This window comes from Naegleria fowleri, assembly GCF_008403515.1.
Source record: "Naegleria fowleri strain ATCC 30894 chromosome Unknown tig1, whole genome shotgun sequence".
Taxonomy (NCBI): domain Eukaryota; phylum Heterolobosea; class Eutetramitea; order Acrasida; family Naegleriidae; genus Naegleria; species Naegleria fowleri.
In genome coordinates, this window is record NW_025407933.1 from 567,613 (window position 1) to 587,786 (window position 20,174).

General features: G+C 36.4%; 13 protein-coding genes across 13 annotated transcripts; 7 read left to right on the forward strand and 6 right to left on the reverse strand.

The window, feature by feature from the left end:
• Positions 1 to 295: 295 nt before the first annotated feature.
• FDP41_000254 (uncharacterized protein) lies at positions 296 to 2,251 on the forward strand (the record flags this gene model as incomplete). The annotated part of the gene is made up of 5 exons (XM_044705745.1): positions 296 to 538; positions 732 to 1,328; positions 1,452 to 1,933; positions 1,998 to 2,098; positions 2,175 to 2,251. The coding sequence occupies 5 exons, from the start codon at positions 296 to 298 to the stop codon at positions 2,249 to 2,251; spliced, it is 1,500 nt and encodes a 499-aa protein (XP_044569928.1).
• An 85-nt stretch (positions 2,252 to 2,336) lies between these two features.
• Positions 2,337 to 3,830, reverse strand: FDP41_000255 (uncharacterized protein; the record flags this gene model as incomplete). Its single annotated transcript, XM_044705756.1, has 1 exon — positions 2,337 to 3,830. One exon carries the CDS (start codon positions 3,828 to 3,830, stop codon positions 2,337 to 2,339), a length of 1,494 nt encoding a protein of 497 aa, XP_044569929.1.
• Positions 3,831 to 4,523: 693 nt separating this feature from the next.
• On the reverse strand, positions 4,524 to 5,324 carry FDP41_000256 (uncharacterized protein; the record flags this gene model as incomplete). Its single annotated transcript, XM_044705767.1, has 1 exon — positions 4,524 to 5,324. One exon carries the CDS (start codon positions 5,322 to 5,324, stop codon positions 4,524 to 4,526), a length of 801 nt encoding a protein of 266 aa, XP_044569930.1.
• Positions 5,325 to 5,731: 407 nt separating this feature from the next.
• On the reverse strand, positions 5,732 to 6,095 carry FDP41_000257 (uncharacterized protein; the record flags this gene model as incomplete). The annotated part of the gene is made up of 2 exons (XM_044705778.1): positions 5,732 to 5,845; positions 5,931 to 6,095. The coding sequence occupies 2 exons, from the start codon at positions 6,093 to 6,095 to the stop codon at positions 5,732 to 5,734; spliced, it is 279 nt and encodes a 92-aa protein (XP_044569931.1).
• A 253-nt stretch (positions 6,096 to 6,348) lies between these two features.
• Positions 6,349 to 7,347, forward strand: FDP41_000258 (uncharacterized protein; the record flags this gene model as incomplete). Its single annotated transcript, XM_044705789.1, has 1 exon — positions 6,349 to 7,347. The coding sequence occupies one exon, from the start codon at positions 6,349 to 6,351 to the stop codon at positions 7,345 to 7,347; it is 999 nt and encodes a 332-aa protein (XP_044569932.1).
• Positions 7,348 to 7,473: 126 nt separating this feature from the next.
• Positions 7,474 to 7,917, reverse strand: FDP41_000259 (uncharacterized protein; the record flags this gene model as incomplete). Its single annotated transcript, XM_044705800.1, has 1 exon — positions 7,474 to 7,917. The coding sequence occupies one exon, from the start codon at positions 7,915 to 7,917 to the stop codon at positions 7,474 to 7,476; it is 444 nt and encodes a 147-aa protein (XP_044569933.1).
• Positions 7,918 to 7,940: 23 nt separating this feature from the next.
• Positions 7,941 to 8,297, forward strand: FDP41_000260 (uncharacterized protein; the record flags this gene model as incomplete). Its single annotated transcript, XM_044705812.1, has 1 exon — positions 7,941 to 8,297. One exon carries the CDS (start codon positions 7,941 to 7,943, stop codon positions 8,295 to 8,297), a length of 357 nt encoding a protein of 118 aa, XP_044569934.1.
• A 766-nt stretch (positions 8,298 to 9,063) lies between these two features.
• Positions 9,064 to 10,367, forward strand: FDP41_000261 (uncharacterized protein; the record flags this gene model as incomplete). The annotated part of the gene is made up of 5 exons (XM_044705823.1): positions 9,064 to 9,083; positions 9,217 to 9,498; positions 9,565 to 9,755; positions 9,804 to 9,989; positions 10,048 to 10,367. 5 exons carry the CDS (start codon positions 9,064 to 9,066, stop codon positions 10,365 to 10,367), a joined length of 999 nt encoding a protein of 332 aa, XP_044569935.1.
• Positions 10,368 to 10,455: 88 nt separating this feature from the next.
• On the reverse strand, positions 10,456 to 13,184 carry FDP41_000262 (uncharacterized protein; the record flags this gene model as incomplete). The annotated part of the gene is made up of 4 exons (XM_044705834.1): positions 10,456 to 11,472; positions 11,523 to 12,168; positions 12,238 to 12,483; positions 12,961 to 13,184. 4 exons carry the CDS (start codon positions 13,182 to 13,184, stop codon positions 10,456 to 10,458), a joined length of 2,133 nt encoding a protein of 710 aa, XP_044569936.1.
• A 145-nt stretch (positions 13,185 to 13,329) lies between these two features.
• On the reverse strand, positions 13,330 to 13,677 carry FDP41_000263 (uncharacterized protein; the record flags this gene model as incomplete). The annotated part of the gene is made up of 2 exons (XM_044705845.1): positions 13,330 to 13,528; positions 13,628 to 13,677. 2 exons carry the CDS (start codon positions 13,675 to 13,677, stop codon positions 13,330 to 13,332), a joined length of 249 nt encoding a protein of 82 aa, XP_044569937.1.
• A 245-nt stretch (positions 13,678 to 13,922) lies between these two features.
• Positions 13,923 to 15,059, forward strand: FDP41_000264 (uncharacterized protein; the record flags this gene model as incomplete). Its single annotated transcript, XM_044705856.1, has 1 exon — positions 13,923 to 15,059. One exon carries the CDS (start codon positions 13,923 to 13,925, stop codon positions 15,057 to 15,059), a length of 1,137 nt encoding a protein of 378 aa, XP_044569938.1.
• A 458-nt stretch (positions 15,060 to 15,517) lies between these two features.
• FDP41_000265 (uncharacterized protein) lies at positions 15,518 to 17,671 on the forward strand (the record flags this gene model as incomplete). Its single annotated transcript, XM_044705867.1, has 1 exon — positions 15,518 to 17,671. The coding sequence occupies one exon, from the start codon at positions 15,518 to 15,520 to the stop codon at positions 17,669 to 17,671; it is 2,154 nt and encodes a 717-aa protein (XP_044569939.1).
• Positions 17,672 to 17,747: 76 nt separating this feature from the next.
• On the forward strand, positions 17,748 to 19,956 carry FDP41_000266 (uncharacterized protein; the record flags this gene model as incomplete). The annotated part of the gene is made up of 2 exons (XM_044705878.1): positions 17,748 to 18,164; positions 18,208 to 19,956. 2 exons carry the CDS (start codon positions 17,748 to 17,750, stop codon positions 19,954 to 19,956), a joined length of 2,166 nt encoding a protein of 721 aa, XP_044569940.1.
• Positions 19,957 to 20,174: the final 218 nt, after the last annotated feature.

The following is a 20,174-nucleotide window of genomic DNA, read 5'->3' on the forward strand; positions in this document are numbered from 1 at the left end:
CGAAAGTTCTTTTCCAGCGAAAACAACAATTCAATAAAAAATAATCGCCAAAATATGGTTTTGTAAAAATTTGCATATAAAGAACTAGGGTCGAATCAAATAGTCAAACCAGCTATACATTTTCGTTGCTATTTTATCATCCTTTTGGGTTCATCATTCATTGTGAAATTGCATGACCAACCAATAATGGCTCACAACATAAACTCCTGTCCCAACTCCTGACTCCGCACACTCGAAATTTTAAGGAGTTAAAACCTGTCACTGACTCCACAAGTCTCATGATCCTCAAAAAAAAATGAAATTACGAGAAACTGTCTTTGTCTCTCTCTGGTTGGTTTCCTTCATCATGATGATGAGATACGTGAATGGACAAACTGCTCAAGATCATTTAGTGACTCAACTTCCTGGTTTGAGTGGAAACATCGGAGTGAAATCCTACACGGGATATTTGTTGGCAAATGCCACTCGAGGTCGATACTTGTTTTATTGGTTTTTTGAATCGATGAGAAATCCATCTCAGGATCCACTTGTCATGTGGGTAAGTAATAATATTCGATGTGAAAATTGTGAAAAATGATCGATTTCAAAATAATGAACCATGCTCAACACAAATTGTTGTTCATGATTCATCCTATGAATTTGGTCTTTTTATTGCTGTTGTTGTTGATTGAAATTTCAATTGAAACTCTTTCAATAATATTGTTGTTATCATCTTTGAAACTCTTTCAAAGACCAATGGTGGACCTGGATGCAGTAGTTTGGGCGGTGAAGCCAGTGAACATGGTTTATTCCTTGTCAATGCAGATGGTGCAACCATTACAAGAAATCCCTATTCTTGGAATCGTGTTTCTAATATTCTCTATATTGAACAACCAGTGGGTGTTGGATTTTCATATTCCAATTCGACCGATGATTATCAAAATCTCAATGATGTACAAGCTGCTTCTGATATGAATAATGCATTGAGAGATTTCTTGACTCGATTTCCTCAATTTATTGGAAGAGAAACCTATTTGGCAGGTGAATCGTATGGTGGAGTTTATGTTCCAACAACGGCTTACAATATTGTTGAAGGAAATGGAAAGGGACAACAACCCTATGTGAATTTAGTGGGTATTTTAGTTGGTAATGGTGTGACTGATGCTGAAGCGGATAGTAATAGTATTCCACCAATGATGAAATATCACAGTTTGATTTCTATCAAGTATTATGAAGAGGGATATAAGGCATGTCAAGGTGATTTTTATGCGAATCAGAATTTGCCAGCTTGTCAAAAATTTTTGACAGATAGTAGTAATGCCATGGGAAATATTAATCCCTATTATATTGTAAGTCATGATATTATTCACACATCTTTTTGAACATGGATCATGTTCATTTTTCTTATGGATTGTTCATTTCAATTTTTCACAATGAATGGATTTTCACAATAACTCTCATCATGTTTCTAGTATGATTCATGTCCATGGTTAGGAATCAACTTGCAACAAAAACTCAAAACAACACAAGAAATGACATTCCAAGTGTTGGATCCAAAGACTCAACAACCTGTCAAAATTCATCCACTCTTCCAAATGTATAAACATGGTGGATGGAGTAAGAGAGTTGCCAATGAAAGAAACTTTGCACCTCGTTTCGAAACTGATGCTCCTTGCGTTCCAAATCAATCCATTGCAAAGTATTTCCGTAGATTGGACGTCCAACAAGCATTAGGAGTGAGAAGAAAGACTGCCGATCCAAATGGATGGAATATTTGTACAGGAATTATTAACTACACTCAGGTGTATTCCACTATTTTACCTTTCTATGCCAAGTTATTGCCTCATATTCGTATTCTTGTCTACTCGGGAGATACTGACATGGTTGTTAATGGTCTTGGAACACAAGCTGCCATTGACAAGTTGCAATTACAAGAAACTTCATCTTGGAGAACGTAAGTATTCATCCATGTCGTTGATGGCTTGATAAAAATCAACAAATGATGACATCTTTTATAGTTGGGAATTTGATTCAGCCTTAGGAACTGTTGTTGGAGGATATATTCGTAAATTTGAAAAGAGTGGAAAGGGGTTGACCTTTATAACTGTTCGTGGAGCAGGTAAGTGAATCATTGAAAAGGTTTTCGAAACTAAATGACCATGTCACTAATGTTTCAATCACAACTCAAATAATAGGTCACATGGTGCCTCTTGTTAAGCCTGATAGTGCCTTTTACATGTTTAAGAATTTCATTGATGGAACATGTTGTTAAGAGAATGCATAAATGTTCATTCCAAAATAAAATCACACAGGAATTCACACTGTGATTTTATTTTGGAATTTATCACAGTGTGAATTCATTTGTCATCATCATTGTTGTTGTTCTCTTCATGACTCAGTGATCCTGAAAATTTCACATCTGCCTCGTATTCCAAAGTGGAGAAAATCGTTGACACAGCAGCACACAAAAGAGCATGACTTAAAAACGAAGCACACAAACCAGTGATACTAGTCTCGAAGAAAGCTCCTAAAATAATTATCGGGACTTTGATCCCAAACGATAATGATGAAGAATTCCAACACCACCTTGTGAACGTCCAAGTGAATATTCCAGTATGAAAATCAAGAACTCCATATAAAAGCAACTTGAAGAATAATGAAACAACCACAGGTGGAATTTTTTTTGGAATGATTCGAAATTTCACTTTTCGAGATTGTGGGAAGATTGTCATTTCATATTTGTGAATGGACAGCTGTGGAGCATCTAAATTGCTTGTGGTACATAAAATTGTAGAAAGACATTCTTTCACAAAGGGATGGTATCGTTCCTCAATAGTAATGCCAAGATAATTCTCAATGGAACTCCAAGCACGCTGATTTTTAGTTTCACACCAAATGGATCCACCATCCATTGCTGGAAACCAATAACGTTGTAAGAGCAATTCTTTAACCGCAACGTTGAAACACGATTTATCTCTCAATAATCCCAACATTTGTTCAAAAAGTTCTGATTCAAGCTCTGTTGTCTTATTCGATAAAAGTTTTGAACAAAAGTGAGGATGATACAAATTGAGACTATATTTTCCATTCCTCCAAATGAGTTGACCTCTCAATCGAATACATGAACTTGTTGAACAAGGTTGAATGGAATTCCACACATGATTCAACAATTGACATCCTTCATCCATCAACAATGACTGAAAAATAAAACTTTCGAGATGAGTGAAATGAGTCACATCATTCACAATGGCCCAACTAATCTCGATATTGGGTCTTTTTTCATATCCATCTTCATCACTAGTATAAGAAGGAAGAGTTTTCTCCGCCTTATCCATCAATAATAAATAATTATTTCGAGAAATAAATTCAAAAAGAAAACTGAGCTCTTGATAACTCCATCCCTCATTTGCATTGAAATTTCTTTCAATTTCTTCAATAGCTCTTACACTCGCTCGTGTTGTCATCAAGGTTGAAATCTGAAGTTGATCTTCCATCACATGCAACATTTCTTGAGGAATTCCCAATAAATGATAAAAACCATTGAAATGTCGGATCCATCTCCCAAAATGATTCAAACAAACTTCAAAGAGTACAAAAACCATTTGTAGGTGCGATACTTGGTAATATCTCCAAAGGAATTCTTTCCGATTTAATCTCTCGATAAGAATGTTCTTAAATAATGAATAATCAAGAGAGTGATCATTCTTGGTGTCATTTCTTGAGAAGGGAAGTAACGGAGAGGAATATAATACCCGATGCCATACATCCATCATTCGGTAATCAAATAAGAATCGGCATGGTAAAAAGTTGAAAATCTCGAAAATGATCTCGTTTGGTAATTGTTGAAACATTTTTTTAATAAGGGAGAAGAGATTATAAGAAGCCTCCTCACCGAGTGACTTGAACCAGTTTTGTATTCCTCGAGAATACAACAAGGATGGGTTGTTAACGGTGGATTGTTATTAGGCTTGCTTTTGAGATGACCAAGTTACAAATTGAAGCACTTGGTGATCGTTACCATGTCCAGCCCAGTTACTGGTCCACGAGTATTGTCTGTATACAGACGATCAAGGACTTTCGTCACACAGTGAGGTTATATTGATAATTAAGTTCTTACGGAGTTATACTAAGGCACGCAAATCCCTCGTCCAGACACAACTAACGGTTCCAATAAAAGTCATAAAAGACAAATGAAACCCCATTGACAAGTGGAACCTTGAGAAACCTTCGGTTTGGTTCGTCTACAAACACTCCGAACTATTGTGTATATTGGGACACTGTTAGTTTGTTCAGGTTCCCCTGAGCGTTCAATCATTACTCTCCCAACCTTCGATCAAAGCTCGTATATATCCTCGATACTGGGAGTGCTCTATCTTTACCCCGCAGGAAGGTTGAAGTATCTCAGCACCCTGATTTCTGAATTCTTTTGCAATGCCCTTGGGCAAAGAGGTCAGATGGCAACCAAAATGTTATTTCTTACCTTTAATTTTACTCAATTCTGCATGCATAGTATCCTTTAATTATTATTACTCAACTCATACAAATTAGAATCTAAATTTCTTTCCTGTTCGTTGTTTGGCTACATAGGGAATCCATCTTTGAACCTTTGGATGACTTTGGATGGTTTCAAGTGTATGATAATGTTCAGCCATGTCATCCAGAGAAATGAATGAATGAACAGCATCGTGACATACTCTACAAATTAGAATACACTTATTCAAGTGCTCTTTGGTATATTGACCTCGTTTGAGATACTTTTTGTGACACGTTCGAGGAATGAGATGATGACGAGTGAGTTTCATTTCTCTCTCACACATCATACAGCAACCATCTTCTACATAGGCACCATCATCGTCATCAACATCACCAATATTCACACCGTAATCTGCGTATTGACCTAGTCTTATGTTTCTTAAATGTTCTTGAATTTCATGACATATTTGAGAAATTTCATCTTCATCATCGTCGCTCAAATCATAATTAATTAAATGCTCTGAGAGAATATTAATGATAAGTGTTTGACTTTGTTGCTTTTTTTCACCTTTGATGTTGGAAAGAGCAGCAAACGATAATTTTGTAGCCGAAGATTTAATGTTATCGTAGGCACTGGCGGCGACATCATCAAAGTCAATAGCACCGCTTTGTGAAAGCATATTGACATTGTCATTGATCAATTCGTTCACGACATGATCGAGAATGTCCTCATCTTCAATGAGTTGAGGAAGAACTTTCATAATGGCTTTACGAACACATTGTTGGATTTGTTCATCGGAAATATCATAGAAGGGGGGCGAAGAAGTTTGATCCTCTGTTGATGATGAGTTGTTGTGATTGGATGAACTCATTGAAAAAGATCGTCGTGACAAGAGTTTGTTGCTTTTTTTTGATTGCTGTGCGCAAGTTGAACTTGGAATTTATTGGAAATGAAAGTCATTCCTGGAGTTGAACATGTGCAACTGGTTTGTTCCTCAAGCAAGAAGGTATTCGTTTTCGAAAATGACTCTCACCATTTCGCGAAGAAAGAGGTGTCCTTACTCAAGATTCACACATGAATGGAACAATCAAGGTTTTGCGCTGGACTTGTATTTGGACATTTATTGAGGACACTGTTTCCCTTCTGGTTCGGCTCGATACAGGAAAGGAAAATGGGTAACACTCAACAATGACAGTACAGACCAGTAAACGCGTTTAATGTACAAAACAACCCTAGAGATTGTGTGGGGGTAACCCTGTTTATTTGTGGTGAAGGAATTTATTGAACATCTTCTCTGAAACTCTTCCAATCAACCTTGTAGACTGATCCGGAAGAAGTGTTGTAATCAATTTCATATGGTGGCTTCAAACCTCTGTGTCTATTTTCCAAGTACTATTGTTTTGTATTTGAATCATCACACACATTGGCATCATCACAAAATTATAAAAATTTTTAAAATAACGTTAAAAATACATACGCTGGCATACTTGTTCTTGTTCATGTGATAGTTGAAGTAATAGGCTTCATAAATACCCCAAATCAAAGTGATTTCAGCTGCAAGTCCAATAATAATTGGTTTCTTCCACTTGGTCAACAAGTCTCTTGAGAGACCGTGAAAATGCATCTTTGCTCCGCCTGCCATTTTTTTTGTTTGTGTCGCTGTAATTTTTTTGGGACTATTTTAGAAATATTTTTGTTGTTGTTACAAAAAACTCTCAAAACTCTTTTTGCATTATTATCCATCACACAAAATAAAGCCTTGCACAACAAAGTGTGTCGTGGTGTTCATGGCACGCCTTGAGGATCATGACGTTGTTATAGTCTACGTTGGTGCTTTGGAGACGAGGAACCAATAAAACTGAATTGGTCGGTGGGCCCAAGTTCAACAAAAAAATATGATTCCCTCTTCTCTCTCCAGCAGCAGCAACAAGGAACGTGGACGAGCGAATTGGAATAACGATGTTCTCTTCGATATTGAACATTTACCATTTGTACCCGACACAGAAAACTATTTTCCATACACCAAAGGAATGTTGCACCGGAAAGGAAGCAGAGAGCGAGGAGGAATGAGTGAATATGCACGAAAACACTATGTGAATAATATTGCTAAATATTGGGACAAATTCTTTAAAGTTAATCAAGACAAATTCTTCAAAAACAGGCAATGGATGTTAAGAGAATATGTGCAATTAACGCAAGCTATTAAAAGAAATGACCGATTTAATTATTGTGAAATTGGATGTGGATGTGGCAATACAATTAATGGAATTTTGGCGAATGTACATTCGGTGAATGACAAGTTTAATTCATCAAATCAAATGGATATTTATGGTTTCGATTGCTCTGAACATGCTATCAAAATTTTGAGAGAACAGTACAGAGATGCACCAAATGTTCATTTATTTGTTCATGATTTGCTTTCTGAAGAGGGAGTGGTCCTGACATCACAAATGGCAGAGAATATTCCTCAAGACGAGTTTTTAAGACGTCACTTACCTCCAAAACCTCACTCTATTAATTATTCAAGCATGATATTTGTGCTCAGTGCCCTCAGCTCTTTGGACGATATGAAGAGGATCATCAATACAAAGATATATGAACTGTTGGCTCAAAATGGAATTTTGTTTTTGCGTGATTATGCCGTAAATGATTTAGCTCATTATCGATACTTGAACGAAAAAGATATCTACACTAAACAATTAAGTGAAGAATGTTTTGTTCGTGGAGATGGTACTTTGGTCTATTTCTTTTCCATTGACTCTCTGAAATCTCTGTTCAATGAAGATAAGTTTCAGATAATTTCCTGTGAATACGTGGATAAGGTAGTTGAAAACAAAGGTGAAGGATTAACAATGAATCGAAAGTTCATTCAACTCATATGTAGAGCCAAGTAAATAGCCCACCGTTCTTTTTAAAAATTGCAAATAATTTTAAAATAAAGCCACAATGATGGAATGATATTAGAAAATAATTTAATATTAAATAATTGGCTTTCACTTTCGTTAAATGATATTATAAAATTATGGTTGATGAGCGGCTGGACCAAAATAATTCATGATTAAACCCATGACTGAAAACATGACACTTGTGGCTGTTTGCTTAAAATCCATCTCGGAATATTTCAAATTATACAGGCCACTGATGCAAAATAATGCTCCAAGCCACGAAACATATTTCATCTTCAACATCAGTCCAAGAACTCCACAAAACAAAGATAACATTGAAGAAAAATCACTAGGCAACTCCTCCTCAGTCAATTCCGGATACATAAATTCCTTTTCTTCATACGATGTTGATTTCTTGGTCGTTGGAATCACCAAAGTAGTACTACTCTTTGAATCCGATGTAGTTATTGGGGAAGAAGAGCTTGAAGCATTGATATTTGATTTTTCGGAAACTGTGGATGTTGTTGTTGTTTGTTCTTCTTCAACGATGATCGTTGGCTCTTCTTCGATTTTAGGCATTTTTCTTGTTCAACCCGAAAAAAATGACTCAACAACAAACCATCAAAGAACTCATAAACCACTTAGAACAACAACAACAACAAATCAAAGAACTGCAAGATGCTATTAAGACGCTCAGACAAACAGTACAGCAATTAATTGAAGTTACAAAACCAACTCAACCAAAACCTGAACAATCAACAATTAAAATTTCTCAAGCTCAAAATGAAGCGCAAAAAATTCACCTTCAACCAAAACCTGAACCAACCCAACAACCAAAACAGGAAACTAAACATTTAGAAACTCCTCAACTCAAAATTGAACAAACTGGTCAACCCAAAAACAAAACTAATTCAATCTCAATCTACTCGGACAGCAATATCTCATCCTCATTTTGTTAAATTTATTCTAAAAAGATTTGAATCAGTTATTCAACACTGGTACATCCCAGACAGCAAGACCAACACTCTCAATTTAGTCATTCAAAATGCCGAAACTCAACAACAAATACTAAAGAAACTTAATTCACCAGCCATGACAGAAAAAACACAAACAAAATATTTCGCCTCACCAATGATTTTTACATCATCTCCAACAACATTAATAGCCAAAGAAAAATCAATTTCGAATATCCAAACTCTCATTAAGTACTCAATCAATCAAAAGAAATGTAGAATTGAACAAATGGGAAAAAATTCAATCCACAAGAAACCTTGTACAAACTTAAAATTAACTTTGATTCCAAGAATCCCAACACTGAATTGATTGAACAAGGATTTGAAATTATCAAAAGAAAGCAAGAAACACATATAGCAAATTGTATACTCCCTGAATCAACAAGTGAACTCGCAATTACCAAAGCTATTAAAACACTATGCAAGAACACAACCATCAAATTCGAAAAAGAGAGACTCAGTATTAAGAAAAAGGTAAAAGATACCTACTCATACCTAATTGTTGAATACAAGCTTAATGACATCAATGAATTGAATAGACTAACCTCAACAAGATTTATTTGCTCCACTGAAACCAATTTCAAGACAATTCAAGCCAAAGTCAACAGCATGAACGTGCGTTTAATAGTTTTACCAGCACCAATGGTGCTAACAATAAACTAATTAGATTTTTCTTGTTCAACTCCCGCGCTTTCAAATAATATTAATAAAAATGGAGCAGTCGAGTGTTGGGTGAGTAAATCGGTGATGATGATGAAAATTACTGGAATATGAAACTCATCCGTATGAAATATGGAATGTATATGACATAATTCACATTGGATTCATGCTCTATTCGTACCACGGATCTTGTAACACGCAATAGCGGAACTTCAATTCAAATTTCAAACACCGATATCATTCAACCGCAACAACCACAACAACCGTCATTGACATACACATTCTCCAACAAATTAGCAAAATATAAAGTCATTGAAAAGGTTGGAGAAGGAACATACGGAGTAGTATTTAAAGCTATTGATATCACCACCGGAAAGTTAGTGGCCATCAAAAGGATTAGGCTTGAGAGAGAGGAAGAAGGAGTTCCTTCGACAACATTGCGAGAAATTGCACTTTTGAAACAACTTTCTCATCCTAACGTTGTCAAGTAAGTTATTAACTGAGACGATCAAACTCTGTAATTGTTAAATGTTGTTGTCATTGCACTCTTCAGATTGCATGAGGTGGTTCATGATTCGAATCAATTAAATTTGATTTTTGAGTTTGTGGATATGGATCTTAAAGCAGTGATTGACAAACAACGAGAGAAAAAACAATATTTTCCATCCATTACTGTTAAAAAGTACATGTTTCAAATGTTGAATTCTTTGGCCTATTGCCACTCGAATAGAGTGCTTCACAGAGGTGTGTAATTGTGAATTTTTTGAAGTTTAATGCTTAACAATCCTAAAGATATTAAGCCACAAAACATTCTAATTGACAGTGAAGGAAATGTGAAATTAGCAGACTTTGGATTAGCACGTGAATTTAACATTCCAGTGAGAACGTTAACAAAAGAGGTGATAACACTGTGGTATCGATGCCCTGAATTGTTACTTGGCGCAAACAAATATTCAACTGCAGTGGACCTGTGGTCAAGTAAGTAATATTTTGTCAATTTTAGCGAGTCGTTCGTTTATCTTGATTCCTACCATAGTTGGGTGTATCTTTGCGGAACTCGTTTCATTGACCCCTCTGTTTCCAAGTGATTCAGAAATTGATCATTTATTTAAAGTGTTTCAACTTTTAGGAACGCCAAATGAGGATAGTGGCATTGCTCATCTTCCTAACTATCGAAACACCTTTCCCAAGTGGAAAGGCAATTTGCTTGCCTCAAAATTTCTTCGAACACCATTCGAAAAAGATGTTCTCGGTTTGGACTTGCTTGCAAGAATGCTTACCATCAACCCAGCTCATAGAATTAGTGCTCACGACGCACTAAAGCATCCATACTTTGACGAGTTACTGAATTGTTAATTCCTCACTACTGTAGGATGTAGCTATTGCTGAGCTTATAGTGATTGTTGTACCTTAATTCAGAGTCTGTAAATACTCACTTGAAATTTTAGAACTTCATCAACGTTCGATTATCTAACTTTAGACTCTTCACACGATCGATATACTCAAAAACATCTTTAGAATAATCTAAAGACCATAAATCCTTAATTTGAACGTCCATATGGTCCATGTGATTCTTTTCATTTTCTGATACAGATTCATATCCACTGATGGAATTTGGATCGTGAGAACTTGGGCACCAAATTTGACACATTCCTAAACATTGCAGAAACAATCGTCCAAGCTTGTAGAGAATATCTTTGAACAAGCTTCTTCTCTGAGAAACTGCTTTCATTCTCAATACATTAATTAGTTCGTCAAAGGCAGGACTTGTCTTAAACTCAAACAATAATTCATTCATTTTACGGAGAGTCAATTTCAATGGATGTTTCAAAAGATTAAGCAAAATTAAATCTTCCTTAGGAATGGTAGAATTGTTATCTACAACTTCAGAAATAGTGGATGAGGTGTCTTCGTCTCCATTCTCTGAATAGTCACTATCTGAGTAGTCCTCATCATTGTCATTGTGAGAGGTTCCTTTGATGTATCTCATAATTGATGTTCTGATGTGATTTTTGTCTTTGTTCGAGATAATGTCAGAATTAATTTTGAGAACGGATGTTTCAGAAAAGTACTTGTCACAAATATCCAGTACTGCTTCAGATATTTGCTTTTTCCTTTCATCTCCCTCTTTGTCGTTTTGCAGTATGAGAGCTTTCAGTTGATACAAATCAAACCAAAAGAACACCAGGTTATCATACTCGGCCGTATTCACTTCCTTGTCAACCTCACTGGATTGTGTTGAGTTATCTCTTTCAGCACAGTAAGTCGTAAAATATCTCAAGCACGTAACATCGTGCAACATGTCAGCAAGATTTGAAGGAGACACAGTATCTTCTGAAATTCCAAATATTATACTCAATAAAATAGAACTCATTCTTGGACCGCTACACTGCTCTGCAATAGATAAGAGCACAAATATTACAATGGAAGTACTATCTGATTCTTGACATTGAATAAACTCCTAGCAATAGACAAAGTATTAATACTATTCAAATTAGAAATTCAACTTACCCAACACAATCTTGATGCTATCCAAACAATCCAATTAATTGTTAGTACAGCAATATAATAAAGAGCTGTTCTTGACTGGGAATGCAAAAATTCTATATATTCATCAATATCCTTTTGTGTTAATGTTGAATATTTGATATTATTTCCAAACATCAAGAATGAAAATGAATTATATGTAGTGGTTTGAGAACTCTGAACGGATGATGGTTGATTACTACCTGTTTTTTGCAAATTATTTTGAAGAGCTATTGCCTGCAGAGATGTAGAGGAACCTTGCTTTTTACCAAGGGCATTCAGTGAAATATTACTTGAGAAATTTCGTTTAACTGCGAGTAGAGGTTTGTTTTCATCTAAAATTTCTTGATTCTCATCTTCTTGATTTTCATTGAACGATGTAGATTCGAGATTTCCCACTGATCCAGATGGTAAGCTCTTTTTGCTAGAAGGACTAATTGAATTCATTTTGGAACGAATAGGATTTCGAATAGGAAGAGATGGGGAAGAGTCTGATGCATTTTCTAGAGATAGATTTGATGTTGAGGACTTCATTGAAGAGTAGTTCACGGCGATGGTCAGTTGATGATTTTGCAACATTTTTGAATTCCTCCTAATTTTCACAATAATCACAACAAAGAGTAAAATGTTACTGTGGTACATATTTGTAGAGAGATATCATTTTGATTTGCATCTCATGCCAACTATTAAGAAAACTTACACTATTAACACCAAAGTGTTTGGAACATAAAAAAATCCAATTTCAAAGAAAATAGCCCAATAAGATTCAACAGGATCAGCACTCGAGTTCCTTAATAGAGAGAATCTATTGTTGTTGATCAAATGTATGTTGTCATATCCTAGATAATTTTTCTCAAAAGTCGGTATTGAAGTATTGATCAAGTGTGATGGAGTGTTTGCAAAATCGCACCATAGTTTTGAAGACTTTCCATAGAGCTCAGCTGATCTATTTGTTCCTGGTACAGGTATGGGAAATATAAAAACGAAAAAGGGTATTGAAATCAAAACACAAACAGCCAAAATTCCAATTAATAATCTATAGTAGAGCGACTTCAACTTTTTGTACTGATTGCTCACAATTACGGTATAAAATAGGAAGAATGTCAGGCATAACGAGAAGGTGTTTAAGCATAACGAAGAACTGTTGGCAACGAATGCTTGAATTTGACAAAGAGGATAAATATATGTGTCATTTCCCACTATTGTTTGAAATCCACAAATAATTGTCAGTCAATGATAATATATTCTAATATGTGTACATACACAACGTTATTATTATTGATTCAATTTCTATGCAAAGGCAATAAATAAATCCGAATATATTAATCACACTTAAAAATTCAATTCCAATTAATTTCCGATGGAGCATTCATCACGTATTGGAATAATGGTTGTCGAATTTCATATAGCGTAACACACTCACCCTAAAATATTCAAACGGGGAGACTTGGTTTCTTTCCGATATAAAATCACTCCAAGAAACACAAACACAGAACTAATGATACTGAGAAAGCAAATGACCATGCTCACAATTTGCAAGTTATAGTCTTTGCTAATATTTATCTTACAAAGATCTGACAGGTATTTGGGATGAAATGAAGGATTCCGCCCAACCATTTGATCATCACGAAGAGAAGATGCCGACATTTTTAAGATCTGAAAGAGGTCGTTCTCTTCTTGCTCAAATATGGAACGAGAGTAACGTTCGCTAAAGCATGAGATTGACAGCTTTCGTGAATGAAGAGAAAAAACAAGTGGGTGTTTAGAATTAAATATTTATGTGGGAGAGAATTTATTGGATGTCCTTCATGACCTTTTGTTCGAGCATGAGTCTGTTGACAGCTCCATCAGACTTTGCCTTCATTCTCAATTCACCGCACAATGAGATAGTGGTGTTTGAGCCAGTGTAGACACCATTTTCATCAACCAAACCAACTGTAATTTGGACTGAAGCGTGATCCTTAGCAGTGATCAAGCTCTTGGTGGCAGTGCTGTGGGATAACAATGAGTTTTAATAATGTGGTTCGTAAAGGATTGTATTGTAAGAATATAAGATTACAAATGTTGAACGTTGAATTTCGGAAACATACCACTTTCTTGGGTGATAATAATCGACTTGTTGACCTTGGTCGTTTTGCATGGTGGATAGGATATATTTTGGCGTATTTTTTTTCAAACGATTTTTTTCAAAAATATGGTCAACCTAGTAATTCATTTTACAACGAAAAAGAAAATGTCTAGATCTTCTTGTCCTTAGCTAAAAGATGAGCGTTTGAGTGGTATCAAGAGGCGTTCACCGAGAATGTTGTGAATATATGTTATGTGAATAACATCGCTATTCATAGGATGTTGGGGAAAATGTAATACGTTACTTCATCAAAAAAAATGTTAACCCTGAGAAGCTGTCGCCTCATTGTTCCAAAACTCACCGATAACTGTCGGGCTCTTTTGAGTCATTCATCAACAATTACGATTTCGTTAAAACATGTATCGATAAATAACAATTCAGTAAGACGAGTTAATTCCGATAATTTATTTCATAATTTCGGAGGCACAAAACGATGTTTTCATTCCAGCTGCTTCTTCAACATGGCAAGAGCATCAACAAAAAACCCTTATGAAATTCTTGGATGTGAATTCGGAGCAAGCGAGGATGTGGTGAGAAAGTCCTACATTAAACTCAGTAAAAAGTATCATCCCGATTTAAACAAAACAGAAGAGGCCAAAGATAAGATGGCTGAAATCAATGCAGCCTACGCCCAAATTAAAAAAGGAAACGTTCAAGATCCAAACAGCGGCCCATTTCAAGGAACAGGATCATCAGATCCAAAAGGGTTTTGGGGAAAAGATCCATTTGGAAGTGGAGCACACTATAACCCATTTGATGTGTTCCCTTTCAATGATGATGACTTTTTGACTAGACTAGAAAAATATAAAAGAGGTGAGAAAACGTGGTTTACTGACTCAGAGCATACAACATTTATTGGATTAATGAATAAGCACAGAAAAGAACAAAGATTAGAAAAGGAGAGAAAATACCGAGAAAATGAAATCAATAACCATTTTAAGAACCAACCTGAAATTATCAAGAAAATACTCTTAAATTCTCCTTTCGTATTTGCACATGCTTATGATATCAAGATGAACGGAATGACGCCAGTGAAAGCAATAGCTTTGGGGTTCAAGTTGTTGACCTATGTTGCTTATGCAACTGCACTCTATCTCGTATTTAAAGGTCTTTCTTCTTTCATTAAAAGTGGAGCACAATCTAAAGCAGCCAGAATGAAAGAAATTGAGGACTCTCGATTGAGAGGTGTACAAAACAATAGATATAGAGTAATGACTTCAGAAGGCTTAAAAGTTGGAAATGACGGCAAAAAAGGAGTTGGCGAAGAGTACATACATACCAGAACCCAACAGTCCTACATGAGGAGCTTAAGAAAGAAAATAGAAGAAGATAAAGATTTTGGTCATCACAGACAGGAGACACAAAGTCTTCCGACAAAAACTAACGCACAATAATAATCCACGTCTATGACTGATGTGAACACCAAAAAGTAATATGATCATTGAATCATACATCAATCTCCTAGGACAAAACAAAACATAGCTCAACAGTGTTGTGAAATTGGGAATCAGAGACCATTTTTTGGAACGGTGCTATTAGAGGAATGTTTCGCCTCACACGTGAGTATTCTGCGATATGATTTTGCGAATCATCTTGTTCCTCCAAACGAATAATATTATTGGTAAAATGCTCGAAACCTTTTGCTTCAATTACTTTCATGCGTGTCATAAACTTGGGAGCCCTCGTTCAAAAAAGGCCTTTGAATTTTTTTGTCTGATTCACGGACCCCTTTGCTTGTTGCTCTGAAATGTTCATAACGATTTGGGTTGAATTGTGATGAAAGACTGGTATCATACAGTGCACATTTGGAGCTTTACAAATTTCTCAGCGCACACCTAGAGCATCAAAAGAAATGCAACCACAACAATCCCAAACGACAAGTGCAGCACATGCCTGCAACAGCACCTCCACAGCACCATCAATGCAGGGGTCTTCTCTTAACTCGACAGATCTCAACGCCTCCGCTAACAAGTTTGCAATTGTTGATCTGACCGATGAGGTCAAGCTCAAGACTCAATTCAAGGGTGACAAGCTGTTGAAAGTGAATAAGCAGTTTAGGAGTAATAGCGAATTTCAATCCAATTATTTCTTTTTCAAAACCAAGAAGCGTAAGGGAGCAGCGTCTTGCACAGCCTCGGTGCCAACTCCTAACAGTGATGACGAATTGGATCTCAATGCACAATTTTACAATGAAAGACCAATATCTCCAATGCCTGAAAGTAATTTAAAGAGAAGAAACACTGTGTGTATGCTTCAGACCTCCATCTCTACCTCAGTAGTTGGAGGTTCAAACCATCTTGACTTGAATCCTACCATCAAAACCAGCAACATTCCCAATGGTGACAATGAAAACACCAAACGTCCAGCACCCGGACATCATTTGAGCAGAGCACAAAGCTTCTCGTTTCCTCAAGAATACGGACATCGCAACAAAACCTATCACCAACACCATCAATGCATGACTATTCTGAACAACCAAGTCTTGACAAACGTTCAACTTCACCACCAACACCACAACAACAACAACATGATCAACGACAACAACAACTGCAACTTCAACCATAACGACACCACCATCTACACTCCAACCAAGATTATCAGACTCAAGAAAGATGTTCCTCAAACACCAAACTCAGCCATCGATGAGAATGAAATGAATATTCATTCAGCATTAATTCATTCTAGGAATGACCAACTTTGTTATTCTACCGGTTCTAACCATACACCTAATCAGTTCAATAACATTCCAAACAGCACCTCTCAACAACAGGTCAACCAAACAAACGCTTTCCCTAATGTGGATCGTACACAAATTAATTCACCCAATGGCCAAAGTAGCAATGATTTCTTCTCGCGTTTAATTCTCTCTCAACAACAACAACAACAACAAACTGTAGCTGATACAAAAGCCTCATTTGTCACTTCTCCACGCACACCTAGAGCAATAACCTCTCCAAGAGGTTTCAATAGAGTTGGAAGGTCTTTGTCAGGTTCTTACAACTACAGAAGAGCTTCCGTGAGTAGTGAAAGCTTGATGACCACTTTCAGATCCAATTCGAATCCAAACAATTTTGATCCAATGGTCTTAGGATCATTGATTGCGTCGTTGAGCGCTCAAAACAATGTCAACAACAATGGCAACCCTCACAACGGTAACAACCATGCAATGAATGTCAATCACTGCATGACCAATTCGACTGTAAACAACAACAACAACCTGATGTTTCAAAACTCCATGTCTGGTTTCTTAAACAATTCCAATCTTAACCAAACCAATGCTTGTATCCATAATCAAGGCAACCTGTCCTATCCAACACAGGTATTTTCACCTCAACACATACCCTCTCAACTTTCTTTCCTTTTTCAGCAACCTCAACAACAATCGTCTCATCAATCCATGAATGTAAATACACCACCCTCTTGTTCGACACAACCTATTAATATTGTACATCATACACAAAATAGGCCTCAACAACTCTTCCTTTCGAGAAGCTACTCTCCTGGAACAGACATAAACAACGATAGTTCCTTTACTCCCAGATCCATGCACTCCACAGATAGTGATCTTAATTCATTCTCCCATCTCATGATTGTGGACAGTGAAAGCTCTACTCCAAGACAGACATTTCCTCAAGCTCACTATATGGAGTCCACCTCTCTGAATGATGAACATACAGGTCTTGATAACATTAGAGCCTTTATGGACGATAATTCTTTCCTTCCTGACGAATTTCGCGTGTTTGAGTTTCCTTCACAGCCATCAGTGATTTCTTCTCTACCAAAGAAAGAAAAAGGTGCATCACAACTTGAACAATGTCCTGTTGAGAGCAAATCGAACGAAGATGTGGCCTTACAGAGCACTCACGATGTGGCCTCTATTCCTCCAGTTGTTGTTTTCAACAACACCATTCCCTCCCAACAACAAACCTCACAACCAACCCAAACAAATCCATCAGAGCAAGATGAAATCGATGAAATTGAACAATTTCTTTCATTGTTTGCTTGATTCCATTTGTTGTAAATAAACATGAGGTTGTCCATTGTTTTGATTGGATTTGAGAATATTTTAATTTTAAAAAAAAATGCTCTCACTTCGTTCCGTGGCAGGTAGAGCCTCACTGTGGAAAGCCAGTATGATGATCGGATCCGGTATCAGAGGCACTATGATCAATACAGATCCATTGATTAATCATCGTCATCACCAAGATAATGTTTACTCTTCTGTAACGAAAACTAAATTCTTTCCAATCATGACATACACGAACCGAAGCTTTTGCCAAAATTCCTCGCTTCTCAATACTGCTGGAGATTCACAAACTTATAAAAGTGGTGAAGAGGTGAAAACAGACACGGAATATTTTGCTTGCTTGGCATCCGTAGTGGATTCCTGTGAAAAATCTGCAAACAAGGATGCTTTGATTTACTATTTAAAGGAGCTTCTCGACAAAAAGGATGCGGAAACCTTGAAAATGGTGTATGTCATGCTTACAAAAGATGAGGTTTGTTTCAAATTGTATTTGGTTGCGTTTACCATTTTTATAGGCTTTGGATAAACGACAAGTGACATTTACACTTCGCTCTGAAACATTGTTTGGCCTAATTTACCAGAGTAGATCAAATATTAGCTTACAAGAAATTAGAGAATATTACATTAATTCTGGAAGTAATATTTTTGAGACTTGTTTTCACTTCTTGCAGCCTTGTATCGTAAAATATACTCAGCAAATTAACTTAAACAATATGGAAAAGCGATACATCAAAACGTGTGAAGTGTATGATTATCTAAAAAAGATCTCAAATGCCAATAGCAAGGTGAAGAAACCAGTGACGAAACAAAAGATTGACATTGCATTAGAGCTGTTAAAACAAATTAGGAAGACAAAGGAGCTAAAGTTGGTTATCAATTTATTATCTAAAGAATTAGGAATGTCGAAAAATGAATTCTTTACAGTTTTAGCAGCAGCTATCGAGAAGTCAAAAATTAATACCAGTGCAAAATTGTCCCACCCTCAAATTATTGCATTGATTGATACCTATGTCAAAACCAGAGATCCAAGCACGATTTTTGATTTTCTGATCACCCGAGGATCCCTTTCTTCCTTGTCCAATTCAACCACTCCTCTATTAGGGATTGGTTCTGTTATATCACCTATGCTGGCCAAACCTATCAAGCAGGTAGACAAAATTTTTTTACAAAAACTAAGAAATGAGGGAGAGACTAAAATATTATGCGAACGCAAATATGACGGAGAGAGATTGTTGATACATTTTAATGCATCAACAAATCAAGTTCTTTGTTTTTCAAGAAATAGAAAAGCAACAGATTTACTAACACATTATCCTGCTGAAAGAGAGTCGCTATTACGCTCCATACTATCACAGAAAAAGAGTTTTATTTTGGACTGTGAATATGTCATCTGTGACAAAGAGACTGATATTGTGGCGAGTTTCCAACAATTTCAAAATCGAGCAACATTAGCGCCATCCATGAAACCCATTATTCGAGCATTTGATATCCTTTATCTCGATAACCAACCTCTCACAGACTCTCCATTAGAGTTCAGAAGAATGGCATTGGAAGGCATTGTGTCCAATATTGATAATCCAGTTCTTAAATTGTCAGAGGCAAAAGATATTTTCATTCATTCTACAGATTCGAAAAAGATTGTACACGATATTTATGACATTATGAATGATTCTGTAGCCGCTAACTGTGAAGGACTCATCATCAAATGCTTCTCTTCAAAATATGAATTTGGCAAGAGAGGATGGTACAAGCTGAAAAAGGAGTATCTCAAGGGAGGGCTTTATGACTCAATAGATCTAATTGTTCTAGGTGCGAAGAAAGGTAAAGGTAAGAGAGCAGGAATGTTTGGATCTTTCTTGTTGGGCGCAATCGACAACACCACCGGCAAAATTCAAACTGTGTGCTTTGTTGGATCAGGATTGTCGACCGACACGCTTGATACATTAACTCAAGAGAGCCTTAAAAACTACATTCCAAGCCCATTAATCACCAATGAACAAGATCTAGAAAGCAAGTATGGTGTAGTGATTTCCAAGTCCATGTTCAAATCCATTGACTGCTGGTTTGTACCAAAGCTAGTGTGTGAAATTTCTGGAGCAGACATTACACAGTCCAATTCCTCCAGCTCTGGTTTTGGTGTTCGTTTTCCCGTTTTCATTAAAATACGAGAGGATAAGACACCCGAGATGGCCACCACTGTGACCGACCTTTTGGAGATGAGAAAGGCCCAACAAACAAAAAAACTTAGTATCGAGGAACCATAAATTTCGAACGTGTTTCACATTAAAATGCGCCTGCTGTGCACGTGAAAGCAATAGAGAGTGTAATGTGTTACCGCAACACACATGAATGATGATACTACAACAACACTATTTAACTACAGCTGGAATTACCGTCCGAATTTAATGTAGATAACCGAAAGCTGACTTCTCAAAAACAGTGCCACACCACTTGTGTGCTTCTCTCGAGAGATAATATAATT